The sequence below is a fragment of the Gekko japonicus genome, unplaced genomic scaffold (genome assembly GCF_001447785.1).
Source record: "Gekko japonicus isolate JY-2015 unplaced genomic scaffold, Gekko_japonicus_V1.1 scaffold5807, whole genome shotgun sequence".
NCBI lineage: Eukaryota > Metazoa > Chordata > Lepidosauria > Squamata > Gekkonidae > Gekko > Gekko japonicus.
In genome coordinates, this window is record NW_015168219.1 from 21,073 (window position 1) to 40,961 (window position 19,889).

The following is a 19,889-nucleotide window of genomic DNA, read 5'->3' on the forward strand; positions in this document are numbered from 1 at the left end:
CTTGTCCCAAAAAGAGCCTGATTCCCCAAAGAGATCAAGCTGCAGAGAGGAGAGGGGGGGGGGGAATGGGAATCGTCACTGCAGTGTAGGGCTTGCCAACTAAAGGTTGGGAGATTCCTGGAGATTTGGGGGTGGGGCCTGGGGAGGACACAGACCGTGGTGGGGTCACAATGCCTTAGAGTCCACCCTCCAAAGCAGCCCTTTTCTCCAGGGGAAACTGATCTCTGCTGCCTAGAGGTCAGCTGTAACTTTGGGAGATCTCCCAGTCTCACCTGGCAGTGTGACCCAAAAGAAGAAGACGACGAGGAGGAGGAGATTGGATTTATACCCCGCCCTCATTTGGGAGTCTCAGAGCAGCTTACAAACTCCTTTCCCTTCCCCTCCCTACAACAGACGCCCTGTGAGCAGTGTTCCCTCTCAGCTGAGTTAGTGTGAGCTAGCTCACAGTTTTTTAGCCTCCGGCTCACAGATTTTTGTCACAGCTCAGGAAGGATGGGGCTCCAGAGCAAACTAATTTATGCAATAGCCAAATTGCTTGCTCACAACTTTGATGCTAGGAGCTCACAAAGTAGAATTTTTGCTGACAAGACTCCACAGCTTAGAGGGAACACTGCTCACAGGGTGTCTCTTGTGAGGAGGGGGAGGGAAAGGAGTTTGTAAGCTGCTCTGAGACTCCCTTGGGTAGTGAAGGGCGGAGTATAAATCCAATCTCTTCTCTCCTTCTCTTATTCAAAGATATGTTCAAGATATCCTTATAACCTTAACTTGTTATTTAGGTTCACTTTGCATTTCTAGAACATCATCGTGGTACATGTTAATTTGCTGTTCATTCTCTGGGTATAAATCCTGAACCTTCCCTGCCATTGTAATGTATTTCATAAAGTGGGCCTTGCACAAGAAAGCTCATACCTTGAATAAACCTATTGTTGCTCTTAAAGGTGCCCCGGTGGACTCTTAAATTTGTTCTACTGCTTCAGACCAACACGGCCGACCGCCTGGATCTATCTTTGCCACTATTCGCTTCAAGATGTGGCCACAGCGGTTTCTCTACGGGCTTTACAGCGAGGTAGGCGGGAGGGCCTGTTGGCTGAGTGGCGGCCATTTTCCAAAGCCCTTACCTCAGAGCTCCAAGTAGGGCAAGGCTGGCAACTGGAGGAGACTCACCGAGGCCGTTGACCCCTTTGCTGGTGACATGACAACACTGCCAGCGATGCACTGACGTCACTTCTTGTGTGGCCAGAAGTGACATCAGCACGTCACCAGGAGAACTCTAGCATTTGGGCAAAACTCTATGGTTAACCCCATAGAGTCTTGCCAGTGTGCAGCATCCCTAGCAACGTACTGATGTCATTTGCGGATACATGGGAAGCCATGTCAGTGCGTTTGGATTCTAGGGTTTCCAGGTCCAGGTTGGAGAACTCCTGGAGATTTGGGGGTGGAGCCTGGGGAGGACAGGGACCCGAGTGGGGTACAATGCCCCAGAGTCTCCCCTCCAAAGCATTTTGTCCTTAATTTTTCTCCCGCCACCCAGCTTAGTGGGAACCTGGAAACAAGAATAACACACAATTCCCAAGACAGTCTGGTATGAAAAAATATACCCCTTTGCTGGTGACATAACGACATTGGCAGTGATGCACTGATGTCACTTCCTGTATGGCCGGAAGTGACATCAGCACGTCACCAGGAGAACTCTAGCATTTGGGCAAAACTCTATGGTTAACCCCATAGAGTCCTGCCAGTGTGCTAGAGCACCCCTAGCCAGGTACTGATGTCATTTGCGGACACATGGGAAGTGACGTCAGTGCATTTGGATTCTAGGGTTTCCAGGTCCAGGTTGGGGAACTCCTGGAGATTTGGGGGTGGAGCCTGGGGAGGACAGGGACCCCAATGGGGTACAATGCCCCAGAGTCCCCTCTCTAAAGCATTTTGTCCTTAATTTTCCCCCCGCTACCCAGTTTAGTGGGAACCTGGAAACCCTAGCTCCAATCCACAAGAATAACACACAATCCCAAGACAGTCTGGTATGAAAAAATATATACAGACGTGTGCTAGATGTCCACGGAACAATACAATGACAAAAGAGACTAGATTAAAGCCATAACATCACTAAGTGGCTGGTAATGAAAACCAACCTAGCAGTTCGAAAGCAAGAAATTGCAAGTAGATAAATAGGTACCACTTCGGTGGGAAGGGAACAGTGCTCTGTGTGCCTTGGTGTTTAGTCATGCCGGCCACATGATCATGGAAATGTCTTCGGACAGTGCTGGCTCTTCAGCTTGGAAACGGAGATGAGCACCGCAACCCTAGAGTCGGATTCGACTGGCTTTCGAGCAAGGGAACATTTACCTTTACCTTAATGCAAACCAACCACTTATTCCTTCATAGAAAAAACACAAAGGTCAATAAAATGACACGTAGCCGTCGGCTCCAAACTCAGTCAATATCCTTCTAACAAGTCTTGTGTTCTCAAAAGCAGTCTGCTCCAAATTCGATCTCTCTTTCAACTAGGGTTACCAAGTACCTACCGCAAATCGGCGGGAGACACATGCTTTTCCGCCGGAACATTCCTGCCTGTAACACACCCGCATCGCACCATGCCGTTGCCCAGATGTGAAACCATCAAGTTTTCAGCCCCATTGCTAGAGCGTCGCCCGGCTACGTGCCTACGTCACGTCTGGGCGACACCATAGTGCAGTGTGTGTGTGTTTTCCCTGCGGGAATGTTCCTACCAAGAACTATGTGTCCCCCGCCAATTCGCGGTAGGTACTTGGTAACCCTACTTTCAACATTTATTCTGGATTTTTTTAAAAAGAAACACAATTTTATTAGGATATAGTAATAAGTAAAATTATACGTCATATAGCAAACTTTTCATATCCTTTTATCCAAATACCTCCCCCCCTTCTGACTTCCCACAGTGCTCAAACCTTTATTACATTCTTAATTTTTTTCTCCTTTTCCAATTCTTTAACAACATAATTCTTTCAGGTAACATATCTTTTTATCTGTTTATCTATGTATGTTTATATTTAATCTAAATGTCCACCCAACCTTAATAATTGTCAAAGCAAAATAGATTGTTCTTTACATCCCAGTATTTCTCCAAGTAGTCTTTAAAGTCTTTCCAATCTGCAAAAAACCCCTTCTGCTTCTTGATTTTTAAGCTTTCTCATCATTTTGTCCATCTCAACCATAAAATGTAACTTTTTCAACCATTCCCAGATATCGGGAGTTCTTTCTTGCTTCCAACATTGAGCATATATTATTCTAGCAGTTGTAATCATATACCACATTAAAGTCCGTTTTGCAATATTAACTTCCTCCATTTTAAGACCCAAAACGAACACTTCAGGTTCCTTCTTAATTTTACATTTCATTATTTTTTCCATCTCTGTATGGACCCCAGTCCAAAAATGTTTTGCTTTATTACATGTCCACCACATATAGTAAAAAGAGCTATTTTTTTACATTTCCAACATTTGTTTGATAAATTGTTACTTATATTTGCTATCTTTTTTGGTGTCATATACTATCTATACATCATCTTATAACAATTCTCTTTTAGATTATTACATGTTGAAATTTTCATTGCATTTTCCCATAAAAATTCCCAGGATGACATATATATTTCCTTATTCATCTTATTCCGGATATTTAAGTGTTTCAGATCTCTGGTCTTTCCTCAGGAACAAATCCTATATAGGAATCTCAGATTCAACGTTACCTTCAAGCTGACACATTCACTGGTTTACTTTTCTGGGCAAGGTCTCCTCACTTGTTTTCAGGTATTATTCTGTGGGCCTCTAGCACACAACCCCTAGCTCCAAGCCAACGGCTGAGCCAAGATTGGCAGGAGAAGAAAGATGATAAAGAGGTTCTCGTTTCCTGCCCTCGGGTGCTAAATATCCTCGATAGGACCAGTTTAGGGCAGCCACGCCTCTGAGGGAGAATCGGCGTGCGGTCAGCCTTCCCTCACGCTCCTCAGGAGCTCAGTACTACTGAAGAGCTGGAAAGCGATTTCCTCCAGCTCACTGGACACTCCGCTCTCAAACAAGCAGCCGAAGAGCGGCGGCACCTGGCCCTCCTCGCACACGGCCAGGTCCGAGTAGCCGCTGGGCCCTTCGTACAGCACCCAGGGGTCCATCCAGCCGCCCTTCGCCAGCGGGGACGTGTTGAGGTAGATGCCCAGGTCGACTCGCTTGCGTCGGCCTGTGGGGTGGGAGTAAAGCAACCACTGCTTGGGAGTCACGAGGGACACTGAGGGGCTAACGTCGAGCGGACAACCTGGTCCGCCTTCCTCGTTCTTCCAGGGCCCCGGATCCGAAGGCCGCAGCACTGGTGTGAAACTCACCACACTGCCTTGGCAACCTTTCCCAGTCTCCGGCAACTCTTTACACAGCAAGGGCTCCTCAAACCGGTTCCCATCATCTGCGCTGAAGGCCTCGACCCTGTATTTCTCGGGACTGCGGGCGTTGCAATATAACACCTGGCTACCGTCCTGGCGGGTCAGCTCAGCCACCTGGCACTCTCCCGCCCGCAAGGCCGTGGCCAACTGGCCCTGGGCCCAGCTCCCTCCACCGTCGTCGCTGTAGAAAACGAAACAATGAGGCTTAGTGCAGCAGCAAATGGGGACGCCGCAGCTACGCTTGTGGATGTAGTAAGTATACGCAGGGATCACCAGGCGCCCGGAGCTCGTCTGCAACCCGTGGCCGGGCCCGACGGCAAAGGTGGCCCAGTTCTTCAAGTCGTCTCCGATCACCTCATGGGTCAAATCGGTCAACTGGCTCCAGCTGCGGCCGCCATCTTGGCTGGAGACGTAGCAGAGCCGGGCGGCGTTCCTCCCCAACTTGATCTGGTGGAGCTCCGTGACGTGAGTCTCGACGCAGATGAAGAAGAGGAAGATCCGGCTGCTCTTTCTGTCGTACACCGGGCAAGGGTTCATGGTGCGGTGGTCGGGAAGCAGGGCGGTCGCCATGGCCTCTTGAGGACCCCACTGGAGAAAGATTTAGAAAATGGTTGTTTGCTTTTCTTTCGGGTTAAGGAAGAGCATATCAAAAGGGGTGCCAACTCTGGGTTGGGAGATTTGGGGATGGAGCCCGGGAGGGACCTCAGCAGAATATAGTGCCCCAGAGCAGTGTTCCCTCTAAGCTGAGTCAGTGTGAGCCAGCTCACCATTTTTTAGCCTCCAGCGCACACATTTTTGTCTTCGCTGGAGGGGTCAGCGGTGAGCGGGCCTGCCCAGAAGCCCTGGCAGCTGCCCCACCTCAGGGTATGCTAACGCTGGTGCAGATGAGAAGGGCTGCTGCCAGGGCTTTCGTAGTTCCCAAGACCTTTAGAGCAGTTGCGGGGGCTGGGGAACTACAATCCCCAAGAAACCTTCTCCCCAGGATACATCAACAGTTAGGGTTGTCAGTTCCCCTCTGGTGGGAAGGGGGGGGTAGAGTTACCAGATCCAGGTTGGGAAGCACCTGGAGATTTGGTGAGGGAGCCTGGGGAGGACAGGGACCACAGTGGGGTACAGTGCCATAGAGTCCACCCATCAAAGCAGCCATTTTCTCCAGGGGAAGTGATCTCTGTAGAATCATAGAACCATAGAGTTGGAAGGGACCTCCAGGGTCATCTAGTCCAACCCCCTGCACAATGCAGGAGATTCAAAAATACCTCCCTGTGGGAATATGAACAACTCCCGTGAGGCACGCCCAGGACGAGTTCAAGTTCTCACAGGGAGATTGGCAAGCAGTGCACAAAGTCTGCTGAGTCTGCTGAGAGAATAAAGTTGGCTACAGTGGGGAAGATAGGAGAGTTTCAGCGTAAAGAACATTCTGTTAAGAACATACGGTGAATCTTAGTTAGAGGCTTCTAATTGTAACGATTTCACTGTACAGGAAGGGGGAAGAAATGTGTGAGCCTGATTTTAATAAAATGCTGCTGACAGGCAGTTCAAGAGACACAGAGGTACAGAGAGAGCTTGAGAGCCTGGTCAGGGAGCTTCAACAGATCTATGTGTTGTGTCGTTATTGAACCCTCAAACCGGCGGGGTGTAAATACAATATCTTTTTCTCCATCTCATCAACGCCTGGCATAGGCCCCTGAAGTGCACTTCCTCGTCGTGCTTCCACGACCCCTACATTGGTGAGTATGGGTGGAAACTTAACACTACCACAACAGAAACATTTAAAAGAGCTACAGTTCCTCGCCCAGAAGGCCGGCAGGTCCGTGTCTTCTGTGTCCCTTAAGCAACTGCTTATGGAAATTCAAAAACAATGTCCTTGGTACCCTGGGACAGGTTCCTTAAAACTTAGGGACTGGGAAAAGATTGGGAAGACTTTTCATGCAGAGCCTCGGGCTCCAGTGGAAGTGTTACATTCTTGGTATTTGTGTAGGTTCGCAGTAGAAGCTATAGCGCTTGTTTCTTCGCTGGCTTCTCTTACATGCAGTACAGAAGGCTCCTCTGCCTCTTCTCAAGGGGGTCCATTGGTTTTACCTAAGCCACCACCACCTCTTGCACCACCCGTGCCCTCAGCACCAAAACTGCCTTTAGCATCAACACCCTTAGAGTCTTTACCCTCTACGCCTCAAAAGCCACCGCCAGTAGATCCACCAGATAAACATCCTCCGCCCTTACACCCCTATCCGCGAAGTGTTCTTATGGATCACTTAAAAAATCAGAACCCTTCCTTGGAAGAAATTAAAGAGATTTCTGAAATGTTGTCTGTGTGCCCGGTGCACCTCACCGGACACCAAGATAACGCAGGAAATAATATAGTGGAATATAAACCCATTTCTTATCCTATTTTAACAGAATTGCGCAAGAGAATTCGGGACATGGGCTTACAGAGTACCTATGTTCAAGGGATGTTAGAGGCTTTAATGAGAAATCACGTGTTAGTTCCAGAGGACTGGAAAACAACATGCCACATACTTTTGTCTCCAGCTCAATATGTGGTATGGGATAGTGAGTTCCAACAACAGTGCCTTATTCGGGGTCAAGCCTCCAGAGGTGCTTATACAGTGGAACAACTTTATGGTCATGGGAACTTTGCTCAAGCCGTTCAACAGATTGTCCTACCTGAGGCTACCCTAGAAGTCTCTTCTGGTTGTGCCTTTCGAGCTTTACAGCGAGTTCCAGCTTCTGGCAAACCACTACAGACTTTTTCAAGTATTAGACAGAAAGCCACTGAGCCTTACATTGAGTTCATTAATAGACTACAAGAGGCTTTAAAACGTCAAATTGATAATGAAGAGGCTCAAGTAGAACTCTTACATAAATTAGCTAAAGAGAACGCTGGGGTCTTCAAATTGCCCCGGAGAAAATTCAATTACATGAGCCTTATGTCTACTTAGGGCATAAGATGCTCCAGTCATTTGCAGCACCTGTGCTTCCACAACTCTCTTTTCCACAGCCTTTAACATTAGTCGCTCTTCAACAAATGTTCGGTACCCTCAATTGGGTCCCGCCCTATTTTCCTTTATCTACTGACCTTCTTAGCCCTCTTTTTGCTTTACTTAGGCCCTGTCCACACGAGGGGTTTTGGGCCAGGAGTGGGCCGGATCGGGGGCGCAGCAAACGGGCGCGAGCCCACTGCAATGTCTGGGAAGTGTTGCGGGCCCGTTCCCGATCCGGTCCTTCCCCCGACAGCCCCGCACCAAACATGAACCACCTACCTAGGTGGTTCATCTGGTAGGTCCACATCACGGCTGGCCGTGGGATCACCGGCGCGTCTTGCCGCCGGCGCATCCCCGGCCCCCCGCCGAACTGCACATGCTCACACATGTGCAGTTCGGCAGCCTCCCCCTCCCACTCGTCTCTTCCTCCCCGGCATCTGATCGTGCCGGGGAGCAATAGCGCGTGGCTCACGGGATCCATGGGATCCCGCCCGCAGCCTCTCTATTTTGGTGCGGCTCTAATTAGTCACACTTTGACCGGTGTTCTTATTACTCCCTCTGCAGAGGCAATCTCAGCCTTACAGACTGTCAATCTTCTTTTGGGCCGACGCTGTGTTGACCGGCTTCCAGCTATTCATACTGGCCTTCAACTTTTAATCCTTCCAACTCCAAAAATGCCTACTGGCTGCTTAGCAGTCCAAGAACAAGACGCTGGACCAATTTTTATTGCAGAATGGCTTTTCCACTCTCATAGTCCTCATCAGAATATTCTTCCATATATTGAGGCAACAGCTAGCCTCATTAGCCTAGGTCGGCACCATGCTCTTTCTCGAGGTGCCTGTGATCTTATTAATATTGTTCTACCCTTTCCACAGCGTGAGGTTCCACATCTTTTGGAATCCATACATCAACAGTCTACGGGACGACTCTGAGCACTGGAGTCCAGAGTATCGTTATCAAGTCTTTGGTCAGCAGTTTCTGGACCCTTTGCAATCACCCTAGGCCGGAACTGGTGGCAGGGCCAGCTGCAGTTTGTCCTTACTATCTGTGTCTAGTCTGGTTCTATTTTGATCCCACAGACTCTCCTTTTGGGTGGGGAAAGGTAGAATTTCAGTTTCGCAACCCTGACTACCACGACACATGGAAGCTTCGGCTGTTCTTCCAACGCTCCAGTTCGGGTGTGGGAACATTCTCAAGGCCGCTTTGCCCTATCTGAGGAACACCATCCTCCCTCCATAACTGACTGTACTTTTTGGCACGATCTCTGGTGTACGCGTTGCCAGGGTCTCCATGAAGACTCTACTGACTCCTCTGAGCATGAACCCACCGACTCAGAGGATGAAGAGGATGAGGATGAAGATTGGGGAGATGGCGAGCCAGGGGTCCCTGGCTCTGATGCCTGGTGGAGCTGGGTTATGTGTTAGCTTCCTCATGGTGTCATTTTTTTATTGTGCCCATCGGGGGTGTGTGTGTTGCCTTCTTTAAGAGAACGTATGGTATTCAACATTTGGGAGCGTCTTGCTAATATTTCTAATGTTACTCATTTCTGTTTGACCAACTCCCTTTCAGCTGGTGACTTATTGGGTACCTGTTTGATCCCGGTGTGTAAGCAACCTGCAAATATAACTAAAGAGACCATGTTCTATGGGTTTCCCAATGTCACTGTGGGTTATCGTACCATGGTACCTGCGTTTACCTGCATCCGCAATCTCTCGTCACACTCCCTACGTAGCCAGTGGCAATACTACTTGCGCCCGCATTGTTAACTATACTAAACGCTCCCAGCGGTGTTCTAACGTAGGCCCTGACATACTAAAATGTCCTCACCTCACTAAAGTGTCTTTCAATTATGCCTATATCATGTTACCAACTGGCTGGTTCTTTACCTGTGGCAGTCGTACTTTTAATTATATCCCTGCCAATCTTAGTGAGGTCACTTGTTGCCTCAGTCGGCTTGCTATTGTCCTGCCCAGAGGTCATTTCGGGGGGGAACGCAGGGGAACGCAGTTCCCCCTGGTGAGGTACCGGGGGGCGGGGCACATGATGAAGCCCCGCCCCCTGCTTCCAGCCCTCATTCAGCCAGGAGGAGGCAGGAGAAGAGGGAGGGTAAGTTGCTTCCTCCCTGCCTCTCCCCACCCCTGCCTGCCTGGGGCCAGGGAGGGCCTTCGCGGGGCTTCCTTAAACTCCCGCCGGCCTTGCAGGTCCACCACCGGGCCCCTCATGGGGCTTGGCAGTGGAGCTGCAAGACCGGTGGCGGCGGCCAGGACCATTGGGGGCGGGGTGTGTGGCCTTATGACACATTTTCGGTGATGTCAGGGGGTGTGGCCTTATGACACACTTCCGGTGATGTCAGGAGGTGTGGCATATGCTAATGAGTTATGCTAGCTCTTTTTCTACGAAATGACCCCTGGTCCTGCCACAGACACAATCTCGCACTCGGCGCTCTGTTTCCCTCCCTCCTGATTGTGATTCTAAAGTAAGTTTGCTGAGTAAAGCTGAATATGTTTCTTTAGCAGCTTCCTTTGTCGGAGTTCCTGGACTGGCAGTAGGTAATGCTAGAACATTGGCTGAACTAGCATGTTATGCTGTCAAGGCAGTTAATGCAACTTCTAAAGCTATTGCACTCCTTAATTCTGAACAACAGGACCTACGAGGAGCTATTCTAGATAATAGAGGAGTCATTGATTTTTTTGCTTTTCAAACATCATTATGGGTGTTCTTCTTTCAAACTTTTTTAACTGATAGTGGTCAGAGAGCATTGAACATCGTCTGGAAGAGCTCGAAAATCTCACTGGCTATATTCGGCAAGATGTGGGATTTGAAGGTCTTTGGGATTGGTTCAAAGGGTGGCTTCCTAATTTGGGATGGTTACAGCAATTGTTTGTTTATGGGGTTGTGGGATTAGTGATCCTGATTCTATTATGCTGTTTTCTACAATGCATTCCTTCTTTATGCCAACTGTTCAGCTCTCTTTGTCGCCCTCCAACTCAGGCCTACCCTCTCCAGGTGGCTGTGACCTGTCCTCATGCTGACTCAGTCGACTCGGAGGACGAATGGCCTGATGAGCCTGAGGATGGCATTCCTCTCTTAAAGGTAAAGGTTTCCCTTGCTCGAAAGCCAGTCGAATCCGACTCTAGGGTTGCGGTGCTCATCTCCGTTACAAAGCCGAAGAGCCAGCGCTGTCTGAAGACATTTCCGTGGTCATGTGGCCGGCATGACTAAACACCAAGGCGCACGGAACGCTGTTACCTTCCCACCGAAGTGATCCCTATTTATCTACTTGCAATTCCTTGCTTTCGAACTGCTAGGTTGGCAGGAGCTGGAACTAGAGACGGGAGCTCACTCCGTCTTGCGGCACCCGGGTCTCGAACTGCTGAACGACCAACCTTCCACAGCCTGCAGTTCAGCGTCTTAACCACTTGAGCCACCGCAGCTCTCTCTTACCTGCACATTAAATGGCTATTTCCAGAAGGCGTTACTTTCAAGATTAAAGATAAAAAAGAAAAGACTGACTCTGTTCTGAAAGCCCAAGAATTTCTAAGGGTTCAGCTGGGAAGACCAGAGGACGGGAAAAAAGAAGAGGACAGCGAGTCTAGTGGCGAGCTGGACTCGGGTTCTTCCGGAGAGGACTCTCTGACGGAGCAAGGGGCAGCCGCCCCAAAAAGTTTTTATAAGCTGCGGAAGAGACGAGGAAAAGAGAAGTAAAGGCTTAAGGACTCTGAACTGTGCCTCTGAGAACTGTGAATGGGGATGATTGGGGGTACTGTTCTTAGACAGTTAAGTTTTAAGAGCTAATGAAAAGAAGAAAGTACTTAAATGTCTGACTCAGTTTATATTGATCTAAATGAAGTGAAGATTTGAGGTAATGAAGCTAGTGAGGATCTCCTCTCTTGGGTTTTTAGCCAGTAGTGGGTTTCTATACTTTGTCCCGTATGTGTAGTCCCCCTTTCCTTTTTCTGTGATAGTTTTTGTAGTTTGATTTTTTTTTAAAAAACTCCTCCGAGGGATTAAAAAAAAAAGAAAAAAGGGTGGCATGTGGGAATGAAAAACTTCTGTAAGGTAGTTCAAGTTCTCACAGGTAGTTCAAGTTCTCACAGGGAGATTGGCAAGCAGTGCACAAAGTCTGCTGAGTCTGCTGAGAGAATAAACTTGGCTACAGTGGGCAAGATAGGAATCAGCGTAAAGAACAGTCTGTTAAGAACATACTGTGAATCTTAGAGGCTTCTAATTGTAATGATTTCACTGTACAGGGAGGGGGAAGAACTCTGTGAGCCTGATTTTAATAAAACGCTGCTGACAGGCAGTTCAAGAGACACAGAGGTACAGAGAGAGCTTGAGAGCCTGGTCAGAGAGCTTCAACAGATCTCTGTGTTGTTATTCAACCCTCAAACCTTCACTCAGCCCCACCTACCTCACAGGGTGTCTATTGTAGGGAGGGGAAGGGAAAGGAGATTGTAAGCCACTCTGAGATACCTTTGGGTAGTGAAGGGCGGGGTATAAATCCAATCTCTTCTTCTTCTTCTTTTACCTCACAGGGTGTCTGTTGTGGGGAGGGGAAGGGAAAGGAGTTTGTAAGCCGCTCTGAAACCCCTTTGGGTAGTGAAGGGCGGGGTATAAATCCAATCTCTTCTTCTTCTTCTTTTACCTCACAGGGTGTCTGTTGTGGGGAGGGGGAGGGAAAGGAGTTTGTAAGCCGCTCTGAGACTCCTTTGGGTAGTGAAGGGCGGGGTATAAATCCAATCTCTTCTTCTTCTTCTTCTTCCTCACAGGGTGTCTGTTGTGGGGAGGGGAAGGGAAAGGAGTTTGTAAGCCGCTCTGAGACACCTTTGGGTAGTGAAGGGCGGGGTATAAATCCAATCTCTTCTTGTAGAAGAGTTTGTAAGCTACTTTGAGACTCCGAGTGAATGGCGGGGTGTAAATACAATATCTTTTTCTTCCTCTTCTTCTTCTGTAGGTCTGGAGATCAACTGTAATAGTGGGAGATCTCCGGGTGCCATCTGGAGGTGGGCAACCTTACAAGTTATCTTGCTCTTATTTTATTTATCTATTTTAATTGATTGATTGATTGATTGATTCGATTTATACCCCGCCCTCTCCGCTGAAGCAGGCTCAGGGCAGCTGACATTAAATTTTATTTTTACAATTTGTGTCTTATGCTCTGTCCCTCAAGGGGTCTCAAAGTACTTCCATGATCCAACAGTAGAAAATAATAATAATAATAATAGATTGGATTTATACCCCACCCTTCACTACCCAAAGGAGTCTCAGAGCAGCTTACAAACACCTTTCCCTTCCCCTCCCCACAACAGACACCCTGCGAGGTAGGCGGGGCTGAGAGAGCTCTCTCGAGGACTGCTCCTGAGAGAACAGCTCAGAGAGAACTTGTGACTGCAGCTGCATGTGGAGGAGTGGGGGAATCAAACCCGGTTCTCCCAGATTAGAGTCCGCGCTCCTAACCACTACACCAAACAGGCTCTCCGTATGTAGAAGAGGAAGAGAAGAGATTGGATTTATACCCCACCCTTCACTACCCAAAGGAGTCTCAGAGCAGCTTATAAACACCTTTCCCTTCCCCTCCTCACAACAGACACCCTGTGAGGTAGGTGGGGCTGAGAGAGCTCTTGACAGAAACTTGTCTTTTTCAAGGACAGCTCTGACAGAACTATGGCTTGCCCAATGTCATCCAGCAGCTGCGAGTGGAGGAGTGGGGAATCAAACCCAGTTCTCCCAGATTAGAGTCCGTGCTCCTAACCACTACACCAAACAGGCTCTCGGTATGTAGAAGAGGAAGAGAAGAGATTGGATTTATACCCCACCCTTCACTACCCAAAGGTGTCTCAGAGCGGCTTACAAACTCCTTCCCCGTCCCCTCCCCACAACAGACACCCTGTAAGGCAGGTGGGGCTGAGAGAGCTCTGACAGAAACTGCTCTTTTTCAGGAACAGATCTGACAGAACTATGGCTTGCCCAAGGTCATCCAGCAGGTGCGAGTGGAGGAGTGGGGAATCAAACCCGGTTCTTCCCAGATTAGAGTCTGCGCACTTAACCACTACACCAAAATAAAATATAAACTTACACGAATGGTTCTACAATTAATAGGGAGACAGAAACAATGCCCAGTAAAACCAGTAATTATCCATACCAAAACCAAAAGGAAGGTCTTCTTACTTCCTCTGGGAAACCAGGCCACAGTCTCTTAACTATGGTCACCTCGAGGTTAGACTACTGTAATGCTCTCTACATGGGGCTGCCCTTGGGGCAACTCCGGAAGCTGCAGCTGGTGCAAAACGCGGCAGCCAGGCTGTTGATGGGCCTCCCCAGGTGGGAGCACATCCAGCCTGTGCTGAAGTCGTTGCACTGTCTTCCAGTAGCGTCCGGATTCGCTTCAAGGTGCTGGTTTTGACCTTTAAAGCCCTTAATGGTCAGGGGCCTGCCTACCTGAGGGACCGCCTTTCCCCGTACATTCCCCCAAGAGCACTGCGGTCTGGAACACAACACCGCCTGCCCCCCCCCCCGGGCCTATGGACGCTAGGCTGGTGGTCACTATGACCAGGGCATTCTCCCTGGTGGTGCCAACGCTGTGGAACGAGCTCCCCAATGAGATTAGAGCTCTACCTCCAGCAGTTCCGCAGAGCCGTGAAAACGGAGCTGTTTCCGCCAAGCATTCCAATAAGAACTGACTGCACTGGTTGGGCCGCACCAACACTTTATTACAGGATGCCGCTGTATTTATTCAGCTCCACTGTATTTATTAGAATTGTATGGAATTGTATTTTATATCTTGTAATTGCTGGTTTTAAATTGTATGTTGGTTTTATATTGTCTGGAGCTGCGGTGGCTCAAGCGGTTAAGACGCTGAACTGCAGGCTGTGGAAGGTCAGTAGTTCAGCAGTTCGAGGCCCGGGTGCCGCATGATGGAGTGAGCTCCCGTCTCTAGTTCCAGCTCCTGCCAACCTAGCAGTTCGAAAGCAAGAAATTGCAAGTAGATAAAGAGGTAAGGCGAAGCCAGCCACAAAATGGCTGCCGCAGAAGGCGAAGCCAGCCACAAAATGGCTGCCGCAGAAGGCGAAGCCAGCCACAAAATGGCTGCCGCAGAAGGCGAAGCCAGCCACAAAATGGCTGCCGCAGAAGGCGAAGCCAGCCACAAAATGGCTGCCGCAGAAGGCGAAGCCAGCCACAAAATGGCTGCCGCAGAAGGCGAAGCCAGCCACAAAATGGCTGCCGCAGAAGGCGAAGCCAGCCACAAAATGGCTGCCGCAGAAGGCGAAGCCAGCCACAAAATGGCTGCCGCAGAAGGCGAAGCCAGCCACAAAATGGCTGCCGCAGAAGGCGAAGCCAGCCACAAAATGGCTGCCGCAGAAGGCGAAGCCAGCCACAAAATGGCTGCCGCAGAAGGCGAAGCCAGCCACAAAATGGCTGCCGCAGAAGGCGAAGCCAGCCACAAAATGGCTGCCGCAGAAGGCGAAGCCAGCCACAAAATGGCTGCCGCAGAAGGCGAAGCCAGCCACAAAATGGCTGCCGCAGAAGGCGAAGCCAGCCACAAAATGGCTGCCACAGCTTCCCTTCAGTCACACCGTGGGGATCCTCGTGCTGTGGCGGCAGCTGCTGCCAAAGCAACATTTTGAAAATTCTGCACAGCCAACGGAATCTCCAATAGCCAATCCGAAGCCTTCCTCAGGAAAATCCTGCCCACTTTCTAAAAACACTTGGCAGGTGCCAGGAAGGGTGTTGGCAGGTGCCAAGGAGAAAGCTGAGGTGGTCTTCACTGACATTTGCGAGCTATTCAGCCCCTCAAGCTCACTGGGTAATCTATTTTTACAAGAGGGAAATGGACTGGGGAATTAGTCACTTTCTCCACTATGATTCTCCACTAGAACTCGAGGGCATCCAATGAAGCCGCCTCTGTGCATCTCCTCTTTGGATGGGGGGGATGCGACCGCTGAGCACAAGGTCAATGTTACATAACTCTTTGTTATAAATTTAGCTAAGTGTAGAAATTAATGACCTGGAATACCCCTTGGAAGGAAGGAACACAGCAGCCATGTCAACTTGGGAAAGAAGGGAAAAGAAGACAGATGCTTACAAGCTCTGGGAATCTGAAACCTGCCCCTCATCTATTTGATCCAGCCTCAATTTTTTTTTGGGGGGGGTAGGGGTTGGAATCTGGTCCAGAGAAGGAATTCTTTAGTGCAGGGGTCATTTCATAGAAAAAGAGGTACAGGAGCTCATTAGCATAACTTATTTGCATATGCCACACCCCCTGACATCACCAGAAGTGTGTCAGAAGGCAACACCCACCGCTCAGGCTCCACTGGACTGTTTTGGATTGCTAGCTATTGGGGGAGGGAGTGCAGATCTGCCCTCGCAGAGGAGGAAGAGCTTGTACCTGAATAAAACTTGGTCTTAAAGGTGCCACTGGACTGTTTTGGACCGGGGGGGGGTGGGCGGGCTCTGCAACTTATCTGGCTGCTTCTTGCTCTGACTGAGGGCTGCTGGGAGTGGGGGATGGGGCGTGTTGCATGTGCCCGCCCCCTGGGCTCTTTACTGCCGGAGCTCTGCTCCTGTGTGCTCCTGCAGGAAATGACCCCTGGCTAGGAGGCAACATCAGGGGATGATCTCAGCCTCTCTGCCCTGCCGTTGGCCCTCCAGAGGGGCTGGTTGGCCCCTGTGTGAGACAGGATGCTGGACTAGAGGGACCCTCACTGGTCTGATCCAGCAGGGCTCTTCTGATGTTCCTATCAGGGGAAGGCCTTGGCCTCTATGCCCTGTTGTTGGCCCTCCAGAGGAACTGGTTGGCCACTGTGTGAGGCGGGATGCCGGACTAAATGGACCCTCACTGGTCTGATCCAGCAGGGCTCTTCTCATGCTTTTCTCAGGGAAAGGTCTCGGCCTCAGCCTCTGTGCCCTGTTGTTGGCCCTCATGTTGGCCCCTGTGTGAGACAGGAGGCTGGACTAGATGGACCCGCACTGGTCTGATCCAACAGGGCTCTTCTTACATTCTTATGATTCTTTCTACCTGAAAAAGATCCACTTTCTCCATAATTTGGTAAACCACTCTTGTATCTCTGTTGTTCCCCGGTCTCCCCCCCCTCCCCATTCCTGCCCTCCCACCGTTACCTGGACAGACTCTCCTTCCTTTGTCCCTCGTCTCATCACCAGAGATTTTGCGTTGTTGTCGCTGGGTGAAGAACGTTCCTCCGCGAAGGCCAGGAAAGTGGATTCAGAAGGCAGGTACATCAGAGCTGGAATGCGATAGGTGAGGCCTTCTGGCGATTCCTGGCGGAAGAGACTCACCTTCCCCAAACCTACATGAGCTTTCGCCATCTTGGACCTGTTGAGATCAAGAAGGAGGGTTGCCAACTCCCGCTGGGGAAATGCATGGAGATTTGAGGGTGGTGCCTTTGGAGGACACGGCTTGGGAAGTGAAAGAACCTCAGTGGGATATGATGCCATACAATTCACCCTCCAGAGCAGCCATTTTCTCCAGGGGGAACTGATCTGGAGATCAGGTGTAATTCTGGAAGAGTTTCACCACCACCCCCCTTGTGATTTCAGCTTGCTTTAGACCAAAGGATCCAGTGTGATATGGTGACTGTATACCCGCTTTCCTCCCCTTTCTTTCTATGGCCTTATACACGTGGTACCTGAGAGAAGGAAAAACTAAAAACTGTAGATAAAATTTATTATTAGATGGAATAGAAGGGGACTTGGGAGGATTTCTTTTCCCATCAAGAGGACTGACGTTTGGGGCACCTCAGAGAAAACAGAGCTGAGTAAAACCAACCCTGCGAGGCGGAACACAGAGCAAACTGATTCATGCAGTGGCCAAATCGCCCGCTTAAAACTTTGATGCTAGTAGCTCACAGAGTAGAATTTTTGCTCACAAAACTCCACAGAAGAAAAAGAAGAGATTGGATTTATACCCCGCCCTTCACTACCTGAGGGAGTCTCAGAGCAGCTCACAATCTCCTTTCCATTCCCCTCCCCACAACAGACCCCATGTGAGGTTGGTGGGGCTGAGAGAGCTCTGACAGAAACTGCTCTTTTTCAAGAACAGCTGTGCCAGGACTATGGCTTGCCCAAGGTCATGCAGCAGCTGCAAGCGGAGGAGTAGGGAATCACACCCAGCTCTACTTCATGAGCTGCCAGCATTAAAGTTGTGAGCGAGCAATTTGGCTGCTGCATAAATGAGTTGGCTCTGGACACAATGTTCCCTCTAAGCTGTGGAGTCCTGTGAGCAAAAATTCTACTTTGTGAGCGACTGGCATTGAAGTTGTGAGCGAGCGATTTGGCTCCTGCATCAATTATATTGCTCTGGAGCCATCCTTCCTGAGCTAAGACAAAAATGTGTGAGCCAGAGGCTAAAAAACCGTGAGCTAGCTCACACTAACTCAGCTTAGAGGGAACACCGTCCTTCCTGAGCTGAGGCCAAAAAACTGTGAGCTAGCTCACTAACTCAGCTTAGAGGGCACACTGATTCCAATGTATTTGGAAAAGTGTGCGTGCACACTTTGGCAATGCCCCTTTTGGCTGTGCTCTTTCAGCTCTGCTCCTGCAGAGTGCGGGGGTTGGACTAGATGACCTTCAAGGTCCCTTCCAACTCTAACATTCTATGATTCTATGAAAGCTCATACCTTGAGTCAAACTTCGTTGGTCTTAAAAGTGCCGCTGGACTCTAAATTCCTTCTACCCCTTCAGACCAACACGGGTGCACCACCGGGATCGGCCCAGTCAACACCCATGCCGCCGCGTTACATAGCCAATGTTGGATCAGGCCAATGGCCCCTCCAGTCCAACACTCTGTCACACCAAATGACCCCTCCAGTCCAACACTCTGTCACACCAAATGGCCCCTCCAGTCCAACACTCTGTCACACCGTGGCCAAAAACACCAGGTGCCATCAGGAGGTCCACCAGTGGGGCCAGGACACTAGAAGCCCTCCCACTGTTGCCCCCCCCCCAAGGACCAAGAATACAGAGCATCCCTTGCCCCAGACCAAGAGTTCCTATCTATACCTTAAGAACAGAAGAACAGAAGAGAAGCCAATGCTGGATCAGGCCAATGGCCCATCCAGTCCAACACTCTGTGTCACACAGTGTACACAATACAGAGTATCACTTGCCCCAGACTGAGAGTTCAGATCTATACCTTGTGGAATACAGAGCATCACTCGCCCCAGACTGAGAGTTCAGATCTATACCATAAGAACAAAAGAGAGAAGGCAATGTTGGATCAGGCCAATGGCCCATCCAGTCCAACACGCTGTATCACACAGTGGCCAAAAATACCAGGTGCCATCAGGAGGTCCAGCAGTGGGGCCAGGACACTAGGAGCCCTCCCACTGTTGCCCCCCCCAGCACCAAGAATACAGAGCATCCCTTGCCACAGACTGAGAGTTTCTATCTATACCTTAAGAAGATATGAGCATAAGATAAGCCAATGCTGGATCAGGCCAATGGCCCATCCAGTCCAACACGCTGTATCACACAGTGGCCAAAAATCCCAGGTGCCATCAGGAGGTCCAGCAGTGGGGCCAGGGCACTAGGAGCCCTCCCACTGTTGCCCCCCCCCCAAGGACCAAGAAGACAGAGCATCACTTGCCCCAGACCGAGAGTGCCTATCTATACCTTAAGAAGATATGAGCATAAGATAAGCCAATGCTGGATCAGGCCAATGGCCCATCCAGTCCAACACGCTGTATCACACAGTGGCCAAAAATCCCAGGTGCCATCAGGAGGTCCAGCAGTGGGGCCAGGGCACTAGGAGCCCTCCCACTGTTGCCCCCCCCCCAAGGACCAAGAAGACAGAGCATCACTTGCCCCAGACCGAGAGTGCCTATCTATACCTTAAGAACATAAGAACATAAGAGAAGTGTAAGGAAGACACCAACCTGTCGGTAACACAGCAACTCTGTAGAACTGAAGGACGGCAGAAGGGGGAGGATCAACCTTGCAAGTCTTTACAGGAAGGGTCCGGTACTCAGTTTGCAAGAGCTGCACAGCTGAGATCTCTTAATTAACAGCTGCACTAGAGACAGAGAGGGGCAGCGTCTTAACAGGTCCTTCCAAAGATAAAATAGCAAAAGTTGTGGGGGGTAGGATAACGCGCGTCTGGTGGGCAGGATGTTTTCCTACGTGCATAAATTCAACGGTGGCTACTTCTAGCTCTTGCATTAAACAAATTCCTTCCGGATAATTCATCAGTGTATTGTTGAAAATTATACACTGAAGAAAAACATCAACTGACGTTTGATAAAGACGCAAGTCGAAACGGACAGTCGAACTCCAGAAAGTTCGTCTTGCTGGGACTTCGGTCTCTTGATGTATTCATCTGTTGAAACAAAACAACAATTAAAATAGCATTACTATTTGTTTATTAGAGTATGAACTTGTACAGCAATATGTTGTTTTTGTATAATATCTGAATTGCTGGGTCCTGTTTGCATTTGCGTTTCAATAAAAGTATAACCTTCCAGTAAGCGTGTACTCTGTTGTTGCTGTGG

The 19,889-nt window shown here is 49.6% G+C and overlaps 1 protein-coding gene across 1 annotated transcript; it reads right to left on the bottom strand.

Moving 5' to 3' along the window:
* Positions 1–3,801: 3,801 nt before the first annotated feature.
* On the bottom strand, positions 3,802–19,679 carry LOC107113678 (sialidase-3-like). Its single transcript, XM_015415030.1, has 3 exons — positions 19,278–19,679; positions 16,504–16,717; positions 3,802–4,993 (listed from the first exon to the last, which is right to left on the bottom strand). Exons 2-3 carry the CDS (start codon positions 16,708–16,710, stop codon positions 3,962–3,964), a joined length of 1,239 nt encoding a protein of 412 aa, XP_015270516.1. The 5' UTR covers positions 16,711–16,717; positions 19,278–19,679; the 3' UTR covers positions 3,802–3,961.
* Between the last annotated feature and the right edge of the window lie 210 nt (positions 19,680–19,889).

Bases quoted from the DNA above. Each gene is read 5' to 3' on its own strand.
- LOC107113678 (XM_015415030.1), bottom strand. From the start codon at position 16,710: ATGGCGAAAGCTCATGTAGGTTTGGGGAAGGTGAGTCTCTTCCGCCAG. The intron at 4,994-16,503 runs GTAACGGTGGGA...ATCTTTCTCCAG, and splicing joins AGGAAGGAGAGTCTGTCCAG to TGGGGTCCTCAAGAGGCCAT.